Source organism: Marmota monax, unplaced genomic scaffold, assembly GCF_021218885.2.
Source record: "Marmota monax isolate L192 unplaced genomic scaffold, Marmota_monax_Labrador192_F-V1.1 WCK01_AAM20220418_F8-fsc00438, whole genome shotgun sequence".
NCBI classification, from domain to species: Eukaryota; Metazoa; Chordata; class Mammalia; order Rodentia; family Sciuridae; genus Marmota; species Marmota monax.
The window spans coordinates 232,161-255,224 of NW_026693919.1; the positions used below are offsets into that span (position 1 = coordinate 232,161).

The following is a 23,064-nucleotide window of genomic DNA, read 5'->3' on the forward strand; positions in this document are numbered from 1 at the left end:
TATTTTTAAAAAACTCTTTTATTATATTCATTGGATTTTATTGTTGTTGGTGGTGGGTGCTGAAGTCTGAACCAAGGGCCTGTGCATGCTGATCTCACATTCTAAACAAAGCCACACTCAACCTCAGCAAAAGTATTAAATAGCTGGACGCCATGTGACAGTTCCCATGCAAGGGTTCCTGATTACTTCTGATCCTCAGTTCTACATGAAATTATTGCTTCTGGACTTGATCATTTTAGTGCTGGAGTTTTCTGTGAGATAAAGCTGTGCATCCCAGATGTATGAAGTTAACAAAAGACCAGTTATATTGAGCCCGTGAGTTTACTGTGAATGAAGCTATTCGCCAAACCTGTCCTTTATAACTACATGACTTACCATTCATGGCAAAAGCCAACCCATGGGTACCAATAGGTGGCAATTATTCCAGAGAGTCACCTTGACAGAACTGGGAATAAACCCTGCACACTTGGATTTTACCAACGGTGGATATAAGAAATTGTCCTATTATAGAAAAATGCTTTCTTCTTGCTTTTAAAAGTTGTTTTTGATCGATTTTCCAAAGTCTTCAAACAAAGACTCCTTGACAAATTTCCTTTAGAATCAAGTGCTGGGCAAAGGTTTGTTCCTCCTGAGGAGCAGTTCCCTAAAAATCACACAAAAAGAATTCTGTCACCCCTGTTTTCTTTTTCTAGGTTGGTGGGCAGCTCAGAAGTTAAGTTTAATTGCTCTCATTCTTCTCAATCAGAATTTATTGCTATAGTTTCTTCTCTTAACCACCTTAATTTTTCACTTCATTTTGGTTTTTAAAACCATTTGTGCAACATAATTTTGCCCCCAAAGTGGGTGGCATATTAAAGAGGTGCAATTAATTCAGGGATTAAAAAGATGCCTCCTGCTACATGTGTTTCCAAATGGCACCACGTATACCCTTGGGGACATGTTTGTTTCCTCCCTCTCATTGTTTGTTTGAAATGAGAAAGGACAAGAAAACAAAAGCAAATCGAGGGAGGAGGGTTTTGCCTAGAAAATTCCCAAGAAAAAACAACTGACAAAATAACATCCCCTGAAACAGATATCTTGCAGAGGATTATGATTTCCATGCTCAAAAGATTTTTTTTCCCTCTTGTTCATAGCTGGGAGCTAACTTTAGCCAGTTCTTTTCCTCAAAAGCTCAGGCAACGATGAAAATTACAATTGTACCCCCAGGTGAGGTCTTAACCACTGATGCATGAAAATGTAGATGTGTTTATGTGTAACCAGATGCATAAGGTAGAGCTTGCAGAAGAGGTGACATTCATATGCAGGAAGACACCTGAGAGAGTTCCCCATCCTGATTGCTAACCACACAGGACATCTACGCATTTGTTTTAAATTGTCCATAGGTCATTAACAAGGTCTTAGAAATTAATTAGTTCACTAGTTAGAAGATTATCTTTTAGGTAAAAATACAAGGGTCTTGGGGCTGTTTCCTTCCAAATTAATTATTTTTTACTTTTTTGTGTGTCTAGTTTCGAGAATGAAAGATCTGCTGACTCCTAATCTACTCAGAGCACTTTTACTTTTTTATTTTTATTTTTTTGGGTATCTGGAATTGAACTCAGGGGTGCTAAACCACTGAACCACATCCCCAGTTTTAAAAAAATTTTTATTTAGAGATAGGGTCTCATTAAGTGCCTATGGCCTCACTAAGTTGCTGAGGCTGGTGTTGAACTTGCAATCTTCTTGCCTAAGCCTCCTGAGCAGCTAGAATTACAGGCATGATTTGGTGCATTTTTAAGTGCATGGGAACAAATACTGACCTTGGTAGGTAGCAGGTGCCAAGAAACATTTATTCATTTTTTATGATACTGAGAGTTTACCAGGGTGCTCTACCACTGAGTTACATCCCTTTTTTATTTTTTTGCCCAGGCTGGTCTAGAACTTGCCATCCTCCTGCCTCAGCTTCCCAAGTTGGTGGAATTACAGGTGTGAGCCTTCATGCCTGGCTCAAAGCATATGTTAAATAATTTAAGAAAAGGAGACCAGAAGGAACTTAGAACAGCAAAGAAAATACTGGTCTGGGAATTGAAACTCCTGAGTTCCACTCTTGCATTGGCAGTCGGAACAATGGGCTGTTTGGCACATGGCACCCCAATCATTCTCTACTTTCTCCCTGTCCAGGAAGCTGATCCTGCAAACAGCATATCCAAACGTCCTTGCTATGTGGTGTCCTAATTGGTCTGAGCCTGGAGATGACAGAGGGGAAAGAGGGTTACAAAATACATAAATTCTTCCCTCTTCCACCTCTGGACCACAGTGCAAACTCCTCCTGCAGGTGGCATCTGTTCTATAGTAGTTCCAGTTCTTGCTTTTGTCCCATCATCCTTTGTGTGTGTGTGTGTGTGTGTGTGTGTTTATGTGGTGTGCTGGGGATTGAACTCCAGGGCTTGTGCATGCAATGCAAACACTCTACCAACTAAGCTGTACCCCTAGTCCACCCATCATCCTTTTTTGATTGTTCCTTAGCCTTGTCTAGGACTTCCTAAGTGATTCCCTGTTAAGATCTTTTCATCTGAACCATCTGGGGGTGAACTGTGTTTTCAGCCAGGCCTTTGAAAGATGATCAGTTTTTGCAAACTGGAAATGTGTTTGAAGTAGTGGGTTGAACTCCAAAGGACTGGGATCACCCCAGCCATGTTTGGATTCTTTCTAGGAGGCTGCTAGGTGGGAGGATTAATTGGTATCAACACATTCAGGCCTCCATTGACTGCTGCCATTTCATGAGAAGTTTAAGACCAAGCATTTCAAGAGAGCCCTGCTATGATTGTAGAGGTTTAGATTCAATGCTGTCCAGAGATCTTGGTGCATCCAGGCTCATGAGGATAAAACACAACCTTGGCTTGTGACCCAACCTAAAGCTTTGGTCCAATGCTAGTGTTGCTTTTTAAATTTTTTTTTTTTTATTGTTGTTTAAATAACAGTTTGACAAGAGGGTGAAGAGATTCCATAATGGGGTAGTCAGGCCAGAATCTTGGCTTTAGGCTGTTGGCAGAACTTAATTCCTTGCACTGATCTAGAAATTTACATAATTATAGGAGAAAATGGCAGGTGGGGGGGTGGCGAGGAGGGGAGGCTAGAATGGGCAATGATGTCCTTAGTCTTTCAAATTTATATATTATCTGTACATATATTTTACATCCAGGTATGACAGTCGTTTGTACCATTTCCCGGGGAGACATGGATGTTTCCAAGGCAAGGCAAGGGCACAGGGGAAGGCATAGAAGGGGGTAGTAAAAGTGCAAGGTGGGGGCTTTGCTCATAGAAGCTGCAGGAGCTTCAGTGATTGCAAGAGGGCTCCGGGCTCAGCGGACGCCAGGTACTGGCAGCAAAGCCAGTCCTCCAGCTCCACCCCTCGCCGGCGGTCCACCGCCTTCTCTGCAAACTTCATCATCATCAGGGCCCTCTTCATGTCGATCCAGTTATGCAGGGTGCTGCACAGCACCTCCTCAGAGGTGCCTGGTTGCTCCACCAGCTCCCGTCGGGGCCCCCACAGCAGGCATTGCAGCACCCTCTTGGCCTCACCTATACGAATGCGCTTGATGGGGTCAGCCTCGAGCAGTAAGTGGGCCAGCTGCTGCAGGCCAGGCGAGTAGAGGGACAGGGTGGGTAGTGGGGGCAGGTCTTCCCTCCGGTAGTCCTGTTCCCGCAGCTGGGTCCGCACCTCAAAGGGGTTGGGCTGGTGCAGCAGCTCATAGATGAGAATGCCTGTCTGGAACTCATCAAACTTGCTGTACTGGGAGGCAGACACGATCTCGGGGGCCAGCCGGGCCTGGCTCTTTTTCTGCTGCAGGTTGGTAGTGCTTCCTGGCTTCTGTTTGGCCTTCAGGAAGTTGCTAATGATGAGCCTGGGCAACTGCTTCTCACTAGGCACACCCTGACAGGTGGGAACAGTTGGGGGACTGGGAGTGACACTGGCTTGGGGGGCAGAAGGGCTAGGGGATGTAGTGGTGGGAGGGGCGGGGACATTAGGGGAGGGCCCCGGGGAGGCCTGGGGACTGCAGTGCACCAGCAGCAGGTTCTCCAGGCACAGGTCCCGATGGATGATCCTGTGTTCCTTCAGGTGCTCCAGCCCGTTGCACAGCTGCAGAAGCAGGAAGCACACGCGCCGCTCATAAGCCTCAGGCTCAGCCCGATGGCTGGCAGCAGAGTCCCGCACAAAGTCAGAGGCCGTCTGGTGAGGCACCTCTCGGGTGATGACCACCACACAGTCCTGCTCCTGTGCAGGAGGCTGTAAAGGTGGAGCAGGCAGAGGGTCCTTGGGTGCATCCGGAGAGGTGAGCATGCTGGAGGGCACTGAGGCCACAAAGTGGCCGCAATCCTGCTGGATGTTGAAGTGCACGGGCACAGAGGGGCTGCAGTAGGAGGCTGTTTTGGGCTCAGGGGTTTTGCAGATCTGTGGGGAGAAGGAGAAGTGAGTTCAGAAGTGTGATCCATGGTTCTGTTCAACAGGTGTTAAGACATTTGGGAATCTACATGCAAAAAGCTAAAGTTAACCGCTTAACCTCATACCATACATAAAATTGATTCAAAGTGGATTTTATATACTTAAGGGTAAGAGTTAAAGATATATGAAAGAGAATCTTTAAGACCTTGGGTTGAATGCTGATTTCTTAGATAACACACAAAAAGCATGGTCCACAAAAGAAAATAATTCATAAACTTGACTTCATAATTCTAAACTTTTGTGCTTTGAGAGAGAGCATTAAAAAAAAATGGTGGTACAAGCCTGTCATCCCAGTGACTCAGGAGGCTGACGCAGGAGGATTGCAAGTTTAAGGCCAGCCTTAGCAACTTAGTGAGGCCCTAAGCAACTTAGTGAGATGCTGTCTCAAATGAAACAAACAAAAGACTCTAACAAGTGTCTGAGGATGTGGAGAATGGGCCTACCCTTGGAGGAAAGTGTGCATCATTCACATATAGCAGCTCTGTTAAGGCTGACCTGCAGGTCACGCCACCTAGGAGGCAATGCATATTTACCTAGATCTAGAAACTAGGGCAACATAAGAGAATTTGGCCAAATCCTAAAGCTTGACCCCTGAGTTCCCCCCAAAAAGGAGAATTTCATAATTACTGGTGGGAATATAAAATAGTGCAGCCACTTTAGAACAAGGTTTTCCAGCTTCTTAAAACTTCAACATAAAACAACCACATGACCCAGTGTAAGTGGGGCCCCTGCAGAGCAGCCAACAGTGTGGCATTGTGGGATGGTAGGAGGACATTGCCCTGGGGGCTGGATGAATCCTCCTAAAGCCAGATAGGGTTTGCACAGGACTCAGCCTCACTCCACAAACCTCTCATCTGACATGGCAGCTACCTGACAGCTGGTGTGTAATTGGGGAATTTTAGGGGCAGATGCAGATGCAGATGCAGGCTTTAAACCTTTGGGATTTGACCGACTTCTCTTAGGTTGACCTAGTTTTTAGATCCAGGTAAATATGCAATGCCTAGCTGACCTGACCTGTGGGTCCAGATCTAGTGGAGCTGCTAGGTGGAAGCCTCAGGCTTTTCCTCCAAGGATGAATCACAGCAGCTGAAAGAAAACAGTAAGTTCTCCAGGGAACGGGAACCCCCAGTGCCCAAGGGCATCCTCTGAACTGAAGGTAGGAATAAACAAGATGGGTGACCTCAAGCTCCTCTGTGGAAAGAGTGCCTGGGGGATCTGCACAACTGTGTCTTTCTCGCCTCTTCCATCTCTTCTGCTGTATCAACGACAGCATCAGCCACTTGAGCAACACTAATCTTCACTGAGCTGCCACTCAACTGGAGAGTCTTGAGGCAGCCCTAACAGTCCTCTCTCAGGCCTCAATTTCCCTGTAATTACACTGAAAGGGACTGAAGATGGGCCAGTGGTCTCTCTCCGTCAGAGACTGTGCAATCTCACCAAGCCTTTGTAAAAGCAAGGATCAGTGGGTAATCCAGAGAAGAAAAGCACCTCACATCTACCTATAAAATACCATCCGGCCAATAATCCTCAAATAGCCCTTGCTTTGGGCTGCTGCACAAAAATGATTATGGCAGTGTTTCAGAAGCACCACAATGCTTATGGCTGATGTTTACAGAAGTTCTACTGCAAGCACCTTTTCAAGGAGATTTATTTATATTGTAGCTATACAAACCTTTCAGCATGAAACCTCACAGAAAAGAATTGAGCCTCCAAGGAAAGTTCTTTTTTTTTCTTTTCCCCTAAACTAATTGGGGGAGGGAGAAGGTAGCACATTAATTTAGTAATCTCTCTATTATGGAAGCAGAACAGAAATAAAAGGGAAGTATCTTTACCCCAGGCATTGCTTTCTATTGCACTAACAAAAATGATTTTGGAATACATGCTCAAAGGGCATTATTTCTGGCTCTTTCTTATTCTAGCCCACCTAGCTGTCCTCAGGTTTTAAATGGCAGTCTTCTGGAACACTATTAAGCTAAAGAAAACTTGGGGGGGGAGGGGATCTTCAACAAAAGAGTCTTACATATAAATACTCAGTGATTGTGCAACCACTGTCTGTAGTATGCTCAGTGCACATGAGGCAAGAGCACCCTACTACCTTCTCACCGCAGCAGACACACACTGGACCCCTGCACAAGTGAGGCCCTGTGTCAACACCATGCACTTTTCCCACAGTGTCTCATCAAATCTCATTCACCCAAAGTGGTGGATGCTATAACAGAGGAGGAACTAAGGTTTTAGGAGGTGAAACTATTTTCCTAAGATTAGACAACTGGGCAGTATTTTGGTTGTTAAAAGCATGGGCTTTGGAATAAAAAAATCTCTTGGGCTTAAATACCAACTCCATAAACTGGCAAGTTGTTTGAAGCAGTTATGTTCTATTAAGTAGATGGAAACATCAAATTAACAAATACCGAAGCAGGGCTCCTAGGGGAAGTAAGAGGCTGAGGTTTCTGTGGACCTCTAGTCACAATATTTGTATCAACCGATCACTGCATAAACTTGCTTTATGTGTGCTTCAGTTTGGAGACATCTTATTTAGTATATGGTGCTGATCATTAACATTGCCCTTGTGGCCTGAAGGAAGCCTCCGCGGCAAACTCATTTTCTCTGTAAGCTTGTTTTCTCATGTGCTTGCAACCACTAACAGCATTTAGTACTAGATGTGGGGGCCGTTTTAAATAGCAAACTCACTAACACAAAGCACAAAAGTGTAAAAAAACCAGGGGGGTGAACTAACATATACTGCAAAAAGTGCATTTGCTTCCTTTAGTGTGGTACAAGACAGCAGAGTGACTCTACTCCACCTCAGCTGGGAACAAGTACATGGGAGGACTCCTATTTTTGCCTGTCCTGCACATATCCACAAATGACTCGAAAGTGCTCTGAGTATATTATTTGTGGGATTACAAATAACTTTGAGTGGGTAGGAGATTTTGTAAATGTGGAATCCACGAATAATGAGGATCAGTGGTATTTATCTCAAAGCTCACTTTCTCCTTGATTTAACTGCAAATGACAGTTTCATCGTGACAGGACCATTGTGCAGATTAAGTGAAATAATACAGGTATATGGCTTTCAGCACCAGGCCTGGCCCACGGTGAGCACTCCATGTGAAAGGTTGCTATGGTGACTGCCCTTGCCATTTCGCTGAAGCCACGTGGTGGTGCCCTGCAATCCGGAGCTGGCTTGCAGGTATTGTGCAACTCTGAGAAGACAGCTGCCAGGAGCTGGGAGGTGTTTCCAAGGCCCCCTTTCCTCCAGGGTTTGAAAAGCTTAGGCCCAGCAAACCTGGACCAAGAGCTCTAGTTGAGCAACTGACAATCTGCACAGAGATGTAAATGAAGGAGCAGGGTAAATGGCAATTGGGCTGGATGCATTTCAAAATCAGTGAGCAGGGCCTCTGGCAAGACCTCCAACTTCTTCACAGCCTGCACTGGAGAGGGCTGTGCAGGGCATGTTAACCAGTCCTGGGAGCCCTAGGCAGGGCATCCCCTGAGATCATTCTACAGTGCCGGATGGGGGATGGGGGGATGGACAGAGGAGAACAGCTTCTTCTCCACCCCATCCTCTCCTCCTCCACCCGTTTCACTTTCACAGGGTCCTGCCCTGGGTTTTGGCTTGTGAACTTTACATAGACCTTTGGTTTAGCTCAAATTTCCAACTTTTTGCTGAGCCAAGTCTCATTTTAAACTCTGGAGCCAGGATCTCACTGATGGGTGAAAATCTGGGCTAAGTCACGTCTGTTAAATAAAAAAGGCCCAGAGGCCTAACGCAGACTCCTAATTACAAGCTGGAGTTGGAGTTCTGGTTGAGAAATGAAATAGATTGGAAAACACCCACAAGCTAAAGATTTTCCTCCGGCCACATGTTCGAGGAGTCAGTCTTCAAGAGCTGGTTTTATCTCCTGACTGCTGCAGGTCCCTCAGCCCACGGATGGGGGATCAGACATCAGGGAAGAACAGGTGCAAGTCTGCTATTGTTCACTGGGGCTGTGCAACCAAGGCTGCCTCACACTTCAGTGTGGGCTCCCTGCTTAACATGCGCAGGCGAAATGAGCTTGGCGACTCACAAGAGGCTGGCTGGGAAGGAGCCCGGCTCCCCCTCCCTCGGGCTCCTAGATGACTATATTACGTCTAGACTGGAGTGCTAATGAAGTGGAACAGCTGCACGTGTGAAATGATGCTCACAACCCCCACCCCCCAATTACCAGATGAGGCACATTTGCAAATTGATATTGTCATTCCTGGTCATCTGGTTCCAAGGTTCCTATTTTCTGAATATTTTACGCTGTTCTCCAAACTCCACTTTTCACCTTTTCACATGGTAGAGGTGGTCCTTGAGCTATCAAGTCTCTGGGAAAGTCCATTAAAAAACCCCTGGGACTCTCTTCTTTGGAGACTGCGGCTTATCTTCTGGTTTCTTTACGGCTTAGACTTCTAATGAAGTAAGGAGCGATGCTTGTTTTTAACATGCTCTCAGAAATCGCATTTCTTTGCATTATGTATTGGAGAATACGGTTAAGTCTACATTATTATAAAGGCCCTAGAATTCAAATGGCACAGGACAATCACAGATATAAAACAACCCTTTCCTTTGTAAGGTTCAGATCGGTGGCAGAGTCACCAGACGTCCTGCACCAGACGGCCAGGCTTCTCTGCTGTGGTCCCACCAATTTCTATACCAAGGGAAAGAGGGATTAAGTCTCTCTCACCAGACTTTTCCTTCCGCAAAATAGAGGGACCATAGCCGGGTGCAGTGGCGCATGCCTGTAATCCCAGTGGCTCAGGAGGATAGAGCAAGAGGATTTGGGGGGACATAACACCATTGTTAAGCTGATACAGCAGTCATAATAGGAAGGGAAACTCAGATTTCTTTTTTTTTAACTTGGACTGTGGGAGTGACAGGGAAGTATAGCTTATCAAGAAGGTAGCTTCTGGGTTTAGATAATAAAGAGGCAATGGAGTTTGAGAAATAGCAGCCTAGAATCTCAGGATATGTGTGCGCTCTTCCTTCCAGTGCCTGCCACCTTGGCCATAAACTTGATTATAAAGCCTTGTATTCTGCACAATAAACTGGATCTTCCTAGTAGCTGCCTCTCTTTTTTTTTTTTTTTTCATGGTAGGCAGCCAGTAACTACAGACAGCCCCTTGAATATACTAATCAGGATTCTCAATCTCAAATTTCTGAAAAGCAAAATCTCAAAACAAATTCCCTGCAATTTCCTTGGCTAATCATCCTATTTTTAAAAACTTTGCTGATGAGCAAGCTACATCACCAAGGCCATCTCAAGTTACTTCACTCTTTGCATTTTTCTAACTGGAAAAATAACATGTCTTGGGACAGAGACAATGGCAGAAAAAGAGTTCAGGCCCTCTCCTCACTCCCTACAGAAGCCTCCATTTATAGAAGGACCAGGGACCCACCAGGAAGGACTGGAGCCCCTGGTAAAGATCACAGTGTTGCAAATGAGTGTGGGTGATTCTACTAGCTTGCTCAGAGCTGCCTCACTCTGAGAAAGCAATCAGGTGTGGTACCAATACCCATAGTCCAGCATCAAAGATTAAAGATTTGTGTTACCTTGGGCGAATCACTTAACTTCTCTGAACTTTAGTTTTCTTAAGTGGTCATAAATAAATCAGGATTGAAATCCATTTCAGCTACTAAGTAGTTATGAGCAAATTACTTAATCATGTTGAGCCTCAGATTGCCAATCTGTAAAATCTACCTATCCTGCAAAATTACTGTTGGAACTATGAGGTCCTCACACTTGGCCACTAGTCGAGAGTGTATGTATAGCGAATGTTCAATAAATGTTATATCACTAGATATCCCTTGTGTTATTCAAGATGATGTCTAGATCTAAGGGGCTGAAACTCCATTAGAGTTCCCTCAGACTCTAACATTTGAAGAACAATATCTTAATTTTCCATTTCATCCACTAGATTTTAACTCTGTAAGGAATCTTACATTCACCCCTATCTACTGAGATCTTTGCAAAATACCTGGTGTAGAGTATAAGCTTAAAAGTTTGAATAAATGAACGAACTCTGTTGCATTAAAAGATTAACTGTTTCCTTTCCAATGAGACCAGAGGTTCATTGCTGAACGCACAGAATGCATTTTGTACTATAGATCTCATTGCACCATGTCCTGGGCCAGGCAGATAGTGAAGTCATGGAGCACTAAGTATTAAAAGGAAGCTCGAGACCAATACTCCTAAAGCATGGAGAGGTGAGGAGATTCGCTCAAGCCAGGACCAGTAGTCGTCCTGGCACAGAACAGAAGGAGGGGGTGGTACCTACTTTCACAGCATAGGTGCTGCCAGGGTCCTCGGAGCAGGTAGCACAGTAATAAATAGCGTCCCCCGAGTCACAACAGGGCTTGTTACAGGTCAGCTTGAAGAGGGACCAGTTGTTCTCATTGAAGTGAAGCTCCTTTTTCTGGCCACCCATGAAGAGGTCCTCACACTTGGCCACGAGACGGGCCAGGGACTGCGTGTAGAGCCCCCCCAGCTTGGCGTAGGTGCCTTCCTTGCTGCTGATGCTGCTCAGGAGACTGTGGAGCTGCAGCTGGGTGCTGCTGGAGGAGGCCTGGCTACACACGCTGAGCTGGGAGGACGAGTTGGAGGTGGCGGCTTTGCACTGGAGGCTGGGGCTCCCGCAGCTGCCTTTGCTGCCCGCCAGCCCTGGGACAGGGACCCAGTGGCCATTGCCTTTGAAAGCTTTCTCCAGAGGCTCAGAAGAGGAGAAAACGTGGTGATGGCGGTTCCCAGGGCTCAGGGAATAGCTAAAGTGAGTCTCATCATGGACACAGACATTGGTTTCCGAGTGGCTAAGGTTCAGCTTAGGGCTTGTGGTTCGCGTCTTGGGGGAGCCTTGGGTCCAGAAGAAGCCATCAGGAGAAGAGGCTGCCCGGCTCACTAACTTTTTCTGGGGCAGTGGAGGGGGCTGAGCAGGGCCACTGTGGGACACATCCTCAGTGGAGCCCGAAGGGAATGGGACAGGAGCAAAAAGCTTCTTCCCACTGATGGTGGGCGAGTGGGTCGGCTCATAGGATGGACCTGAAAGAGAGAAGCAGGAACTTCAGGGTAGAGGCCAATGCCACTCAGCACCAGATCTTGCCAGCTTTTGTTTTCTCCCCACCAAAGTAATTCAGTTTATTTTACTTCTTTTCTATTTCTTGAATAGGCAATGTATGCACACTTGACAAAATTCAAAATGCAAAGAAGGTATACATTGATCATTAAGTCTTTACTCTGTCCCTGTACTCAGTCCTTCTTACCAGACTATTTCCACAGTTTCTCATGCATCCTTCTTACAATCCAAATAGAAGTGTGTCTGTGTGAGTGTGAGCACACACATTTACACAAAATGAGTGCAAATAGTGCCCACTGTTCAGAATACCATACCATAACCATCACAATGCATGTATCATAATTTAATTAGTCCCTGTTTTTTAATATTTAATTTTTTAGCTTTAGGTGGTTGCAGTATGCTTATTTTATTTTTATGTGGTGCTGAGGATTGAACCCAGTGCCTCATGCATGCTAGGCGAGCACTCTACCACTGAGTCACAACCCCAACCCCTAATTAGTGCCCTCTTGATGAGCCCTTTGGTTGTTTCTAATATTTTGCAAACCTGAATATGTATGGTTTGAATACATTTTTTTTAAGTTAGGTGTACTGAAGGTGCAGTTTACCTAAAGCAAAATTTCTCCCTTTTTATTGTGTAGTTCTTTGAGTTTTCACAAACATCTTGCTGGTTTAGGGGACAGAGTTGGTTCATAGATATCTTGGTAAGAAGATTTTATAAGGAAATGAATCAAAGGAAAGCAAGTCTTTCCAAGGTCCCAGGTTGGGTCCCAGGGTGCTTAACATGAGTCACACTTAATCTGATTGGGAGGAGGTTTAGTCAGGGTCACAGATCTCTGAAGAGTGTGGGGACATTCAGACAACCTGTCTAGCCATCACACTGATAGCAAAATGGACTGCTGAACCACATTTTTTATATCAATGTATGAAATACATATTTCACAATGAAACAATAATTAAAATTAAAAATATATATAAACTGGGCACAAATGCACACTTGTAATCCCAGTAGTTTGGGAGGCTGAGGCAGGAGGATCATAACATCAAAACCAGCCTCAGCAAATTAGAATCTGTCTCAAAATAAAAAATAAAAAGGGCTGAGGATGTGGTTCAGTGGTTTAGTGTCCCTGGGTTCAATCCCAAGAACCAAAAATACTCATTTCCTTCAAAGAACTGACTATAAGACGTCTCCACCATTTTAATAACAGCTTTTGAGGGGGGATAAAAGAAATGTTAACATTATTCATATGTTGTAAAATGCATCCTATTATCCTGAATCTTAAACTGTGAATAAAAACATGGGTCTTAGATTCAAAGCAATGAGTACTTAGGATGTATACCTCATATTTAGTCTACTGTGACAGGTCACCTAAAGGGCAGGACATTTAGTACCTCTCTTTACCTCTGCTGTCCTAGCAGTGAGACCAGGAAAAAAACAAAGAAAATACAGACAACAACAATTAAAAAAAACACAAATCACAGGACTAACAAGGGGAGAAATACTGGGAAAGGAAGCCCCTGACTTTTCTAGGGTTTCACTGAACCTTTTTGGTTTTCTCCAACCCAAATAGGGACATTGGGGGCCTCACTAAAGCCCCTCAGATCAAGACTGGGTCTCCTTCCTTGGGACACTCCATGGAGGGAAGGGGCCCCCTGGGAGCATGTCAGATGCCCGTGTCCTCTGGGCTCAGGGCAAAGAATGCTGACATTCCTGCCCCAGCCTCTCAGATGCGGCATCAGTGTGTGACAGCCTGCCTAGTATAGCCCTGAATGCAAAGTTCACAGGAGGACAGAGCTGGTGCATGCATCCTGTGTATTCAGGCTGAGAACCCCAGCAGTCAAGCAAGCAAGACTGTCAGGCCAGCTGCATAACACCACCCTCCCTGGCTCCATCTCCTCTCCTCTTCACCCACTCCTTGTCGTAACCACTCTGGCTTGCTAGTGGCTTATCATGACCATAGCAGGCGCTTTCCCATTTCTCCTTGCTTTGCTAAGGGTGGGCAGAGCTCCTGCCAGCAAGGCTGAGTGAGTGATTTATGTCCCTTCCAGGAGGACTCAGGTTAATAATAAATCAGGCAGCACAGGCATACTCTAACCAGCAGCTTGACATGCCCAGGAATTTCTCTCTAATAGTCAGAAGAGAGTGTGTTCAAGGAACAGCCCGAGGAAGAGTGGAGACGCCACTCTCTGCTGGTCTCAGTGGGCTCTGAGACCCGGAAGTTCACAGGTCTCCAGTCCCGGGCTTCCCAGGAAAGCGCCTCTGCTCCAAGAGCTTGGTCAGCAGCGTGAACAGATGATTCACTTCCTCTCCCTCCTCCCTCTGCAGAAGAGGCTGAGAAAGGAGGCCCATTTACTAGCTGTCCTAGGCTAAAGAGACCAGGAAGAAGACACCCAAGCACAGAAATCCTCTCCACCCTATGCATTCTCCCAGCTCTGATAAGCAAGAGGGTGGGAAAAGGCAAAAGTACACCATTTCCCAAGTCTTCAGCCTTCTGGGCAGTAGACACTATTCCCATGGAGACGCCTGATTCTCAATTACCATCATGGCAGAAACCAGAAGTGGAGGCTGGGACTGGAGCAGGAGCCCAGCACCCAGTGGGTGCTTTAATCAAGCCTTTAGTAACAGGGTAGTCTGCCCGGGAACAGGACTCCTGGTCTGGAAGAGGCTCTCAAACATACCAGTTTCTTGACTGCTCCCTTCTTTAAGCTTTGTGTTTATTTCCCCATCTTTACTGGTGGGGTCCTGTCAGCTTTCTGGATGCCTCCAACGTGCCCCTTTCTGCATCTGCCCTGATTTGCAGGCAAGTGGCGAATGAACCCTAACCTAACTTGGTGGCCTTACCTGGCTTTGTTTCCTCATTAAAAAAAGGACCAGGTTGCATCATTGGAAAGGCCCCCCCTTGCAGCACTAATAGCCTATAATTATAGCCACTCTCCATTTTCAGTCTCTCCCAACATGCATTTTGTCTGAAAAGCTGGTCCAAAATAAAAATACCTGTAGGCAGATGGTTATCATGCATCCACAGTTCCTCCCTCTATCTCTAGTTCCCACAGCTTGCTGCTGGAAAACTTTTTAATCTTTATGAATAGCAGGCATCTTTAAAAAATAATCTTTAATGTTTCTTATTTCTTATATCACCCAAGAGAATCAAGAACTTCTGCTACAGACTTTACAGTAGGGCCCAGAGCAGTAACTATGTGCTCAGGCAGCTGGAGGAGGGCCTGTCTCCCTTACCCTACGCAGTGTTCTCTTGCCTTCCCGTGGGAACTCTGCTGGCCAGTGGCTGCAATCAGATCTAAACCTGGGAGCTTCTGGGGTCAATCTGGCAAGGAGCTCTAGGTATCAGGAGGGAGGCATGGCTTCATGAATTAACGGTGTTCATTTACATAGTTAATTCATACCATTTTTTTTTCATACCATTTTTTTTCTTTATTTCTTAGATATATACTATGAGCATCTTCCAACAATAACTCCATGATGCACGTACTACTAATCAGAGGACGGCCCCATGTAAGAAATACTCCGCGATCACACCCTTGCTCAACAGAGGGGAAAGCCGGAAATTCTACAAACCTTATTAGTGCCTTGGGGCTCATGGGACATGTGGACTTCACACCTACAACTGGGAATCATGTCTACATATCCCGTATTACATGGAATTTCATATTACATATTACATCAGGATTATTATACTGAAAGGAAGGAAGAAATGAAGGAGGGAAGGAAGTGAGGAAACCCTAGTCTGTTACAAGCACGCCTATCTTCCGGCCTGACGCAGGCTTCTGAACTTCTGGAAGCTCAACTGGTCAGAAGGCTGCAATTCACTGAGAGCCTCCTTCCCCACCAGGGACCTCAGTATCCTGTAACTTCTCAGGTGTTAATATTTTTTGGGCTACTTTGAAACAGATGCTAACATGTGGCCCGTCTGTCTCCACCAGTGACCAGCAGTGGCTGTCTTCTCCAGGATCAAAGGGCACTGTTCTTGACTCTGACTGAGGAACTAATCCTTCATAAACATAGCCATGGGCGAGGCAGGGGCTGAATTCTTACTATATGCAGCAGCTGCTACACTCTGAATTTAGAAAAGCCAGGAAGAGAGAATAAACATGCCCTGACACCGAAATAGTTTGAAATTCATAGGCAAACCACTGGTTCAAAAAAATCTACCAAAACAAACAAACAAAAAAAACACCAACTTTGGCCAGCAGCCAAAAGGGACATCAAACTAATTCATCTATATAACTATATCCTGGTTATGTGTTGCTGTCAGATCACTGTCCCCAAATTCTGGCTTACAATTAAGGATGGGGTGGGGGCGGTGAGAAACCTTCCTGGTAACTATGACTATGTCTTGGTCATCTCTTTGGGAAGTTTTTAACGATTTTGCGTACTAATTGGGTCAGAGGTTCCAAACACCAGTTCCTAAGTTTTCGTTTCAATTCCAATTCTACATCTATAGGAAGGGCCTAGAGAGAAAAGCACTGGCATCTCCTTAGTGCATGTGCTTTGGAGAAGAGACAGCGTTTCTAGTGGGAAACCACCCACCACCTACAGCGCTCAGTGTGGAATCTTAAAAGGGCTGAGGGAAATGTGTACTCGTTTTGTGTTCTTATGTTTAGAAGGCAAAGAAGACTGACTAATCAGGATTTCAGTGGTTGGGAAGAACAGTTTAAACGCAGAGCACAAGTTCAAACGTGGTACCGTGTGGTTTACCTTAGGAAAGAGTCCTCCTTTTCGGGTTTTGATAGGCACTTACATTGCTTCTACAGCCAAATGAGGACTGGGCTTACAGAGGAAGTGGTCGCTGTGTTTTGAGCTTCTGAGCCATATGCATGAGTGCTGGGTTCCCTCTGTGCAGGGTTCTGCTGCCTCATGGCAGCTGGGTCAGAGCAAAGAAAGAGGCAAAAGACACAATCCCCATGGTTTCCCCAAATTCTTCGCTTTTGGTTTGACTCTTCTCCAACTTTGACTAAGATAAAGCAAACCGAATTATTGGAATATTGTATGGATCCATTTTTTTAATGAGGATACCAGTTTGTATAGCAGCAAATGGCTATATAGATTCGTCCACCTATCAGTCCGTGTTTCTTGAGCACACACTAAGTGCAAGGCACTGGGAACAAAGTGGATGAAGGAAAACTTTCTTAGGCCCTGTGGCCTGGTTCAGTCCCCTCACATTAGAGGTGAGGAAACAAGAGCCATCCGTGTAGGCAACCTGCTACTGTCAACATGAAGTGGCAGTCATACAGGTTTCTGCCAGTTCCCTGGGTTTCCCCTCAGGGGACGTGAAGGGTGAGGGTGAGGGGTGCTGGAGCTCCACTTGTAACTTTTTCCTCCTAAGGAAAATTGTGCAACCTTTTGTTTGGGTCTACAGTCAGAACAGGCTCAGCATTCCTTTTAAAAGAATGCTTTGCTTTTTCAAGAAGATAAACGTGGTCTGAAATTGGAAGCATGTTATTAACATTTTACAACTAAATGGAAATGTGGCATTTGTGAGGAATCTCTCCAGACCACTTAATCATCCCAGGAAACAATAATCAAGAGGAGAATGTGATTTACATGCAAAAGATGGAAAGCCAGGAAAACAGGCCCTAGGTACCTCTCAGGCCCTATCTGTAGTTCAACTGTGGTTCTGAATTGTGATCTTTCAATGTCTTGTTTGACTTGATCATTAAGCAGTTTCTTCCAAAAGAGTTAAAAGTTCATTCAAAGCACTTTCCATATATTGTTTTTTTTTTTTTTAAAATATTTATTTTTTAGTTTTCGGCGGACACAACATCTTTGTTTGTACGTGGTGCTGAGGATCGAACCCGGGCCGCACGCATGCCAGGCGAGCGCACTACCGCTTGAGCCACATCCCCAGCCCCCATATATTGTTGACAGAGAGGCAAACTGACGTTTTAGAGGTTAATTTGGTAATATCAATTTGAAACACATATCCACTGTGATCAGTTCAATGTCTTTTAAGAATTTGTCTTACAGAGGTGCTTGCCAAATTCAGCCAACAGACATTGCAGGATCTTATTACAGTCTTGTAATGAAAATCTAAACATGCTTTGGAATAGAAGGGTCTCACCAATTCATCCAATAAAAATATATACAGTGATTTTAAAAAATAAGGTAGATCTCCTTTCTGAAAGACTTCAAAGTACATTAAGTATAAAAATGAGTAGAACTGAATTTTATGATATCCCCAAATATAGATTAAAAACTTCTGGTGGGGAGAGGTAATCCCAGTGGCTCAGGAGGCTGAAGCAGGAGGACTGTGAGTTCAAAGCCAGCTTCAGCAATGGCGAGGCACTCAGCAACTCAGTGAGACCCTGTCTCTAAATAAAACACAAAATAGGGCTGGGGATGTGGTTTAGTGCTTGAGTGCCCCTAGGTTCAATCCCCTGTATGCACCTCCGCCTCTCCAAAAAAAAAATTCTGGGAAAATATAAAAAATGTTCAAAGTGGTAGAAAGAGGTGGGATGAGGGTTCCCATGACTCACATTTCATTTCGTATTTTTTCTGTATTGTTTGAATTTTTATCATATTCATATTAACTTGATTGATGCAATGTAGTTTAAAACTCAGTTTAAAGATAATAGCTTCAGATGAGAATAGTTTAAGATGAAGCGTCACTTTGCTAATATTGCAGCTCAGGACACCAAAAGTCTGACATATACCCTTTCCTCTGGAATATAACCTTTATCCTTCAGTAACAGATTTACCAGAAGAGAATCCATGATTCAGTTTACCTTCTTGGATAAGGTATACCTTCTGTATTAGGCTAAACACCAGTGTACTATATTAGACTCAAACAGTGAATTTAATATTAAGGGCTCTAATAAGCCTGTTCACTAGTTAGAAAATACACTGAGTCTAAATAGAGAGTTTTAGATGCCTTTTCCAGAATCTTCTTTTTAAAAATAGAATTTTTTCTTACCAAGTCACAGATGAGACTCAGAGAAGGGGAGCCAGTGCTTGCTGAAGGTCAAACTGTCACTTATTCTAACTGAGGTCTGATCTTTGTGGACTTCCCGTCTCTCCTTTTGATAGGGACTCCCCCCCTGCCTACCTCCTTCCTGGCTGGATTTCTCCTCCACAGAATTTACTGCCACCTGACTTACCAGCTACTTGCCCCAAGACAGAAGGGACAGGAGAGTTCTTTCCACTGTTGGATCTTCAGCAGGCTGAACTATACCCAGCATATAGTCTGTGTTCAACACATATCTATCGGATGATTAATGTATGTATAGAAATTCTGTTTGGCATGATTGTTGAGAAAAACGAGCTGATGACTGCCACAATATATAATTAACTTTCTCTAGCTCTGGTTTGCTTTCTCTAAAAATAAGAACAGCAGGAGTGCCCTGGCACTTGTCTTTTCGTGGGTTTATACCTGCTCACTGTGAGTCAGACCTCTTTCTTCTCTATCGTGAGTACCAATCATTTCAGTTAAATAGACAACTGTAATTAATCTTATCTCCTGATATCCACAAATACATGTTAACTAAATTTTAATGTCATCCTAAATCAAAGAGGGGAATTATCTTAATGTGACATTAGGCTTGTGTACTTAAAAGAAACAACTTGAAACCGGGCGTGGTGGTGCATGCCTACAATTCCATGGTTCTGGAGGCTGAGGCAGGAGGATTGCAAGTTCAAAGACAGCCTCAGCAACCTAGCAAGACATCTTGGGGATGTGGGATGGGGATATGGGCTGGGGATGTGGCTCAGTGGTGAAGCGCCCCTGGGTTAAATTCCCAGTACCAAAATAAATGAATAAATAAGTAAAAATGACTAATTAAAAGCATAAGAGTCTTCTGAGGACCATTTCTGATGTTCATTTGTCCATCTTCCCTCTCACGTCCACCTACCACAGATAATCTCCCTCTGGGCAGCTTTTGCATGCAGTCTGTCCTCCCAAACCAAGCAGACAAACAACTGCTTAGATGGGTTTTTCCTTCCACAGAGTTGACTCCCTATTCAACCAAACTGCCCCATGGACAAATGGGGTAACAGATGTGCTGGGAGGACTACAAAATCTGATACAAGTAGAAAGAGGTGAAATTAACATTGATTAAAAAAATTCTATTTCTTTACCATAAAAAAATGGGTAAACTCCTGATTTCGAAATATAACAAAGTTAAAGATTTTGGTTGTTTTTCTTATACATTTTATTTTTTTTAGCCACAAAACCTGAGTAGCAGATCACCCGCTTTAAACACTAACCCTGATAATTTTCCAAGAAGTTTATACAAACCACTATGATGATATGCCCCGGAAGACTCTCTCAGCTCACCTAGTCCAGCCCATACCGTGGATATAAAAAGTCAACAAAATTCAGTTCTCATTAGTGAATTCTTACTGACAAATAAATGTACGTGCTAAGGGTATCTTTTCTCTTTACGTATACCACTAGGGAAGTTAAACGTTACATTTTAGTTTTGAGCAATTTCACTGGAACTGACTCTACTTTTATTCTGATCCATGGTCTCAGCTTCACTACCAGGTATCAAGTTGTAATACAAGTCAAGAATAAATATTCTTGGGTAAATATTTCAGCTACAAAGGAAAAGTAAGTAACAACTCAAGGGACTGACAGATAATTGTTTAATACAGACCTAAAGCAAGCTGCCTTGGTTCATGGTGCAAACGTGAATGAAGGGAGAAAGAATACCTTTGGTCTCCTGCCAGTTTCCAACCCTGGTTCTGGTACAGAGCTATATGAAAGAGCAGCACGGAGAAATGGTTCGCCCCTAAGGCTCAGCGTCTGGTGACAAGGTACACATCTCTTGTTGATGTAGGAACCTACATTTTGAAGTGCTTTTCCACTGAATAACTTGTGATAAAGAAAGAACCAGGAAGATACATTCCTTTTAGTTCATGTTATTCAGAAACTAACAAGAAAAACTCTCTTAATTGGGTGACTCCATTGTGGCTTGAAGTCCCCTGCAGCTCTCTATGTCCTACCCCACAAACTAGCTTTGAGAGCCTTGAACAATCCAGTCCTGGCTTCTGTCCAGCCTCACGTCCCATGTTCCCATGTTTCCTGCGCCTGTCTTCACCTCTGCACCTTAGTTGGTTTTCCCTTCCCACTCTGCACTGCCACCCTGTGCTTTGGGTTCCTCTATTGTTTCTATAACCTGAAAAGTCCTCTGCCTCTTGACCCCCACCTCCTCAATCCCAACCATACTGCAGACAGGAGCTGAAGTCCCATTTTCTCAAAAACCCTTTCCCAAACCCTCCCTTGGTGCTCAGCAGGTCTCTGGGCTCTGGAAGCCTGCATAAGCCTTCATGCTGTGGGCAGCCCAGTTTCCCATGTTGTCCGACGCACCCATGTGTCATGTGTTTTAATCTTATCTTTCCTGGCTAGTCCTTAAGAGCCCTGAGAACAGACATCGTGACTTACTGAGAAGCAAAGTGGTGAGGAAGTGAACTCCAGTTCTCATGGCCACCACAGAAGGGACCATTGTGGATCACACTCTTGGAATTGGTCACTGTCCTCCAAAGAGTGGAGCAGAGCTGACTATCACAGGGGATCATGGTTCAGATGCCCAACATTTCAGCGAGTAATCTGCCTCACTGAATGTTTGCACAATGGGATGGGAAAAGGAAGAAGATAGGAGCCCGGAAAAATCTGCATTTTGCTACCTTCCCCCAAAATCAAGACTAAAATATTTCCTGTTTTTAAGTGAGAGCTATTAGAGGTTTCCCATCAGAACACATTATAGTCTGACTTATAACACATGCTTTTATCTTAGCCAGTGCTCATCTTTTGGATAGAAAAATGTTGCCAACAGTAGAATTACAATGGAACCCTCTACTCCAGAATTGCCTACTGGGAAGAAGTACTGAAATAGGAATGAGAAAAAAAGCCATACTAGCACATGTTTAAAACACAGAAACACAGGAGAGGGCACACACAAAGAAGGCTGAAAGGGTGAGAGGTTTTAAATACTACCCATCCATGCCACAGGCACAGAGAATCAGCAGTTCCTTTTTTAGGAAGGTGCCCCATCAAGACCCATTTATTATACTATAAAGTCTAATCTACAAAGGTGGCATGGACCTAATGAAGCCTTCATGCTTTAATTCAGCAAACATTTATGTAAACACCTGCTGTGTCCATGTAAGCTTGTACACGTGTACATGCAAATGAGACACAGAGAGAAATGAGACAGAGAGAAAAACAGAGGATGAGACCAGTGGTTGGTGTGCACCCAGTCCCCTTAGAGCTAACCCTCAGGGGAGGAAGTACACCTGCAGACACAGCTGGCTGGTTACCCAAGGAATCAGGAGCCTTTGTGCATGCTCCCAACTCCAACCCCCTCCCACCCTGTTGCCATGCCAATGCACTTTGGATTAGAGAGGGCAATAGGGATGAGGCGGCTATCATGTATTCACTGGGGAACTAACTGCTCCTTGGAGGAGGAAGCAGGTCAAGGCAATAGGTCTTGCTTAACCCTTTTAAATCCCAGCAGTCAACTCAGACCCGCCTTGTAGATCCAGGGGAATCTGAACCTCTTCACCAAAAGGCCAGTCTATTACCTCCATCACTGCAGGTCCTTGAGTCTGAGGCCAGGCTGTCTGTGGAGCCGGTGGTGAAGCTGATGGGGACACCCCTGAAGGACGGGCTGAGGCTCTCTGCAGAGCTCTGGCTCACTTTTTCCAAATCAGAGCTGCTCTTGTTCATTTTTAAAAGGTGCCTGGAAAAGGTAAGAACAAACAATAAAAATAACCCACTTGGTTTCCATTCAGAGACTAGGGTGATGGGTCATGAACCTCCTATGCTCTTGAAACCTGGCCAATGCCTGCAAGTTAAAAAAAAAAAATATATATATATATATATACACACACACACACACACACACACACACACACACAAATATGTATATACATCTGGGGGAGAGAGAACAGGGATTCGTCTGAAATCTTATGAACATGGATGGCAGATTTCCTGAGTGGGATTAGAGAGAGTTTACAACAAGCACCAAAGTCCTGACTTGGGAGGAACTGCTTCACATTCTGACCCCATTTACCAAAACATTTATGTCATCTCTTATATCATGTGTTGCATTCCTACAAGAAAAATCAAAACATTATCATATAAATAAAGGTACAGAGAAATATGAGACTGGGTAGTTTTTGAAACCTGAGACATGTGAATTGCAAACTAGGTCTCTAAATATGGGATTTCTTCATTTGCCTGGTAGTCTATAACCATGGCATTGAAATGTCTAGGTTGTTCCTTGGAATTAAGGAAAACATTACTTAAATTTTAACCAGATTACCAATGAAATGCTTAAATAGAACTGAGTTACCATAACCCCTATTTCTATTTTTTTTTTTCCTATACCAGAGATTGAACTCAGGGGCATTTAACCACTGAGCCATATTCCCAGCCCTTTTTATTTTTTATTTTGGGACGGGGTCTTGCTGAATTGATTAGGGCCTCTCTAAGTTGCTGAGGATGGCTTTCAACTTGTAATCCTCCTGCCTC

General features: G+C 44.4%; 1 protein-coding gene across 1 annotated transcript in view; it reads right to left on the reverse strand.

Moving 5' to 3' along the window:
• Prag1 (PEAK1 related, kinase-activating pseudokinase 1) overlaps positions 1 to 23,064 on the reverse strand; it is a 56,878-nt gene continuing 33,814 nt past the window's right edge. The window contains exons 4-6 of the mRNA XM_046463486.2: positions 22,113 to 22,270; positions 10,787 to 11,544; positions 1 to 4,432 (exon numbers count right to left, since the gene is read on the reverse strand). Of these exons, the coding sequence (XP_046319442.1) occupies positions 3,296 to 4,432; positions 10,787 to 11,544; positions 22,113 to 22,270 (2,053 nt within the window). The 3' untranslated portion in view covers positions 1 to 3,295. The remainder of the gene's footprint in view (positions 4,433 to 10,786; positions 11,545 to 22,112; positions 22,271 to 23,064) is intronic.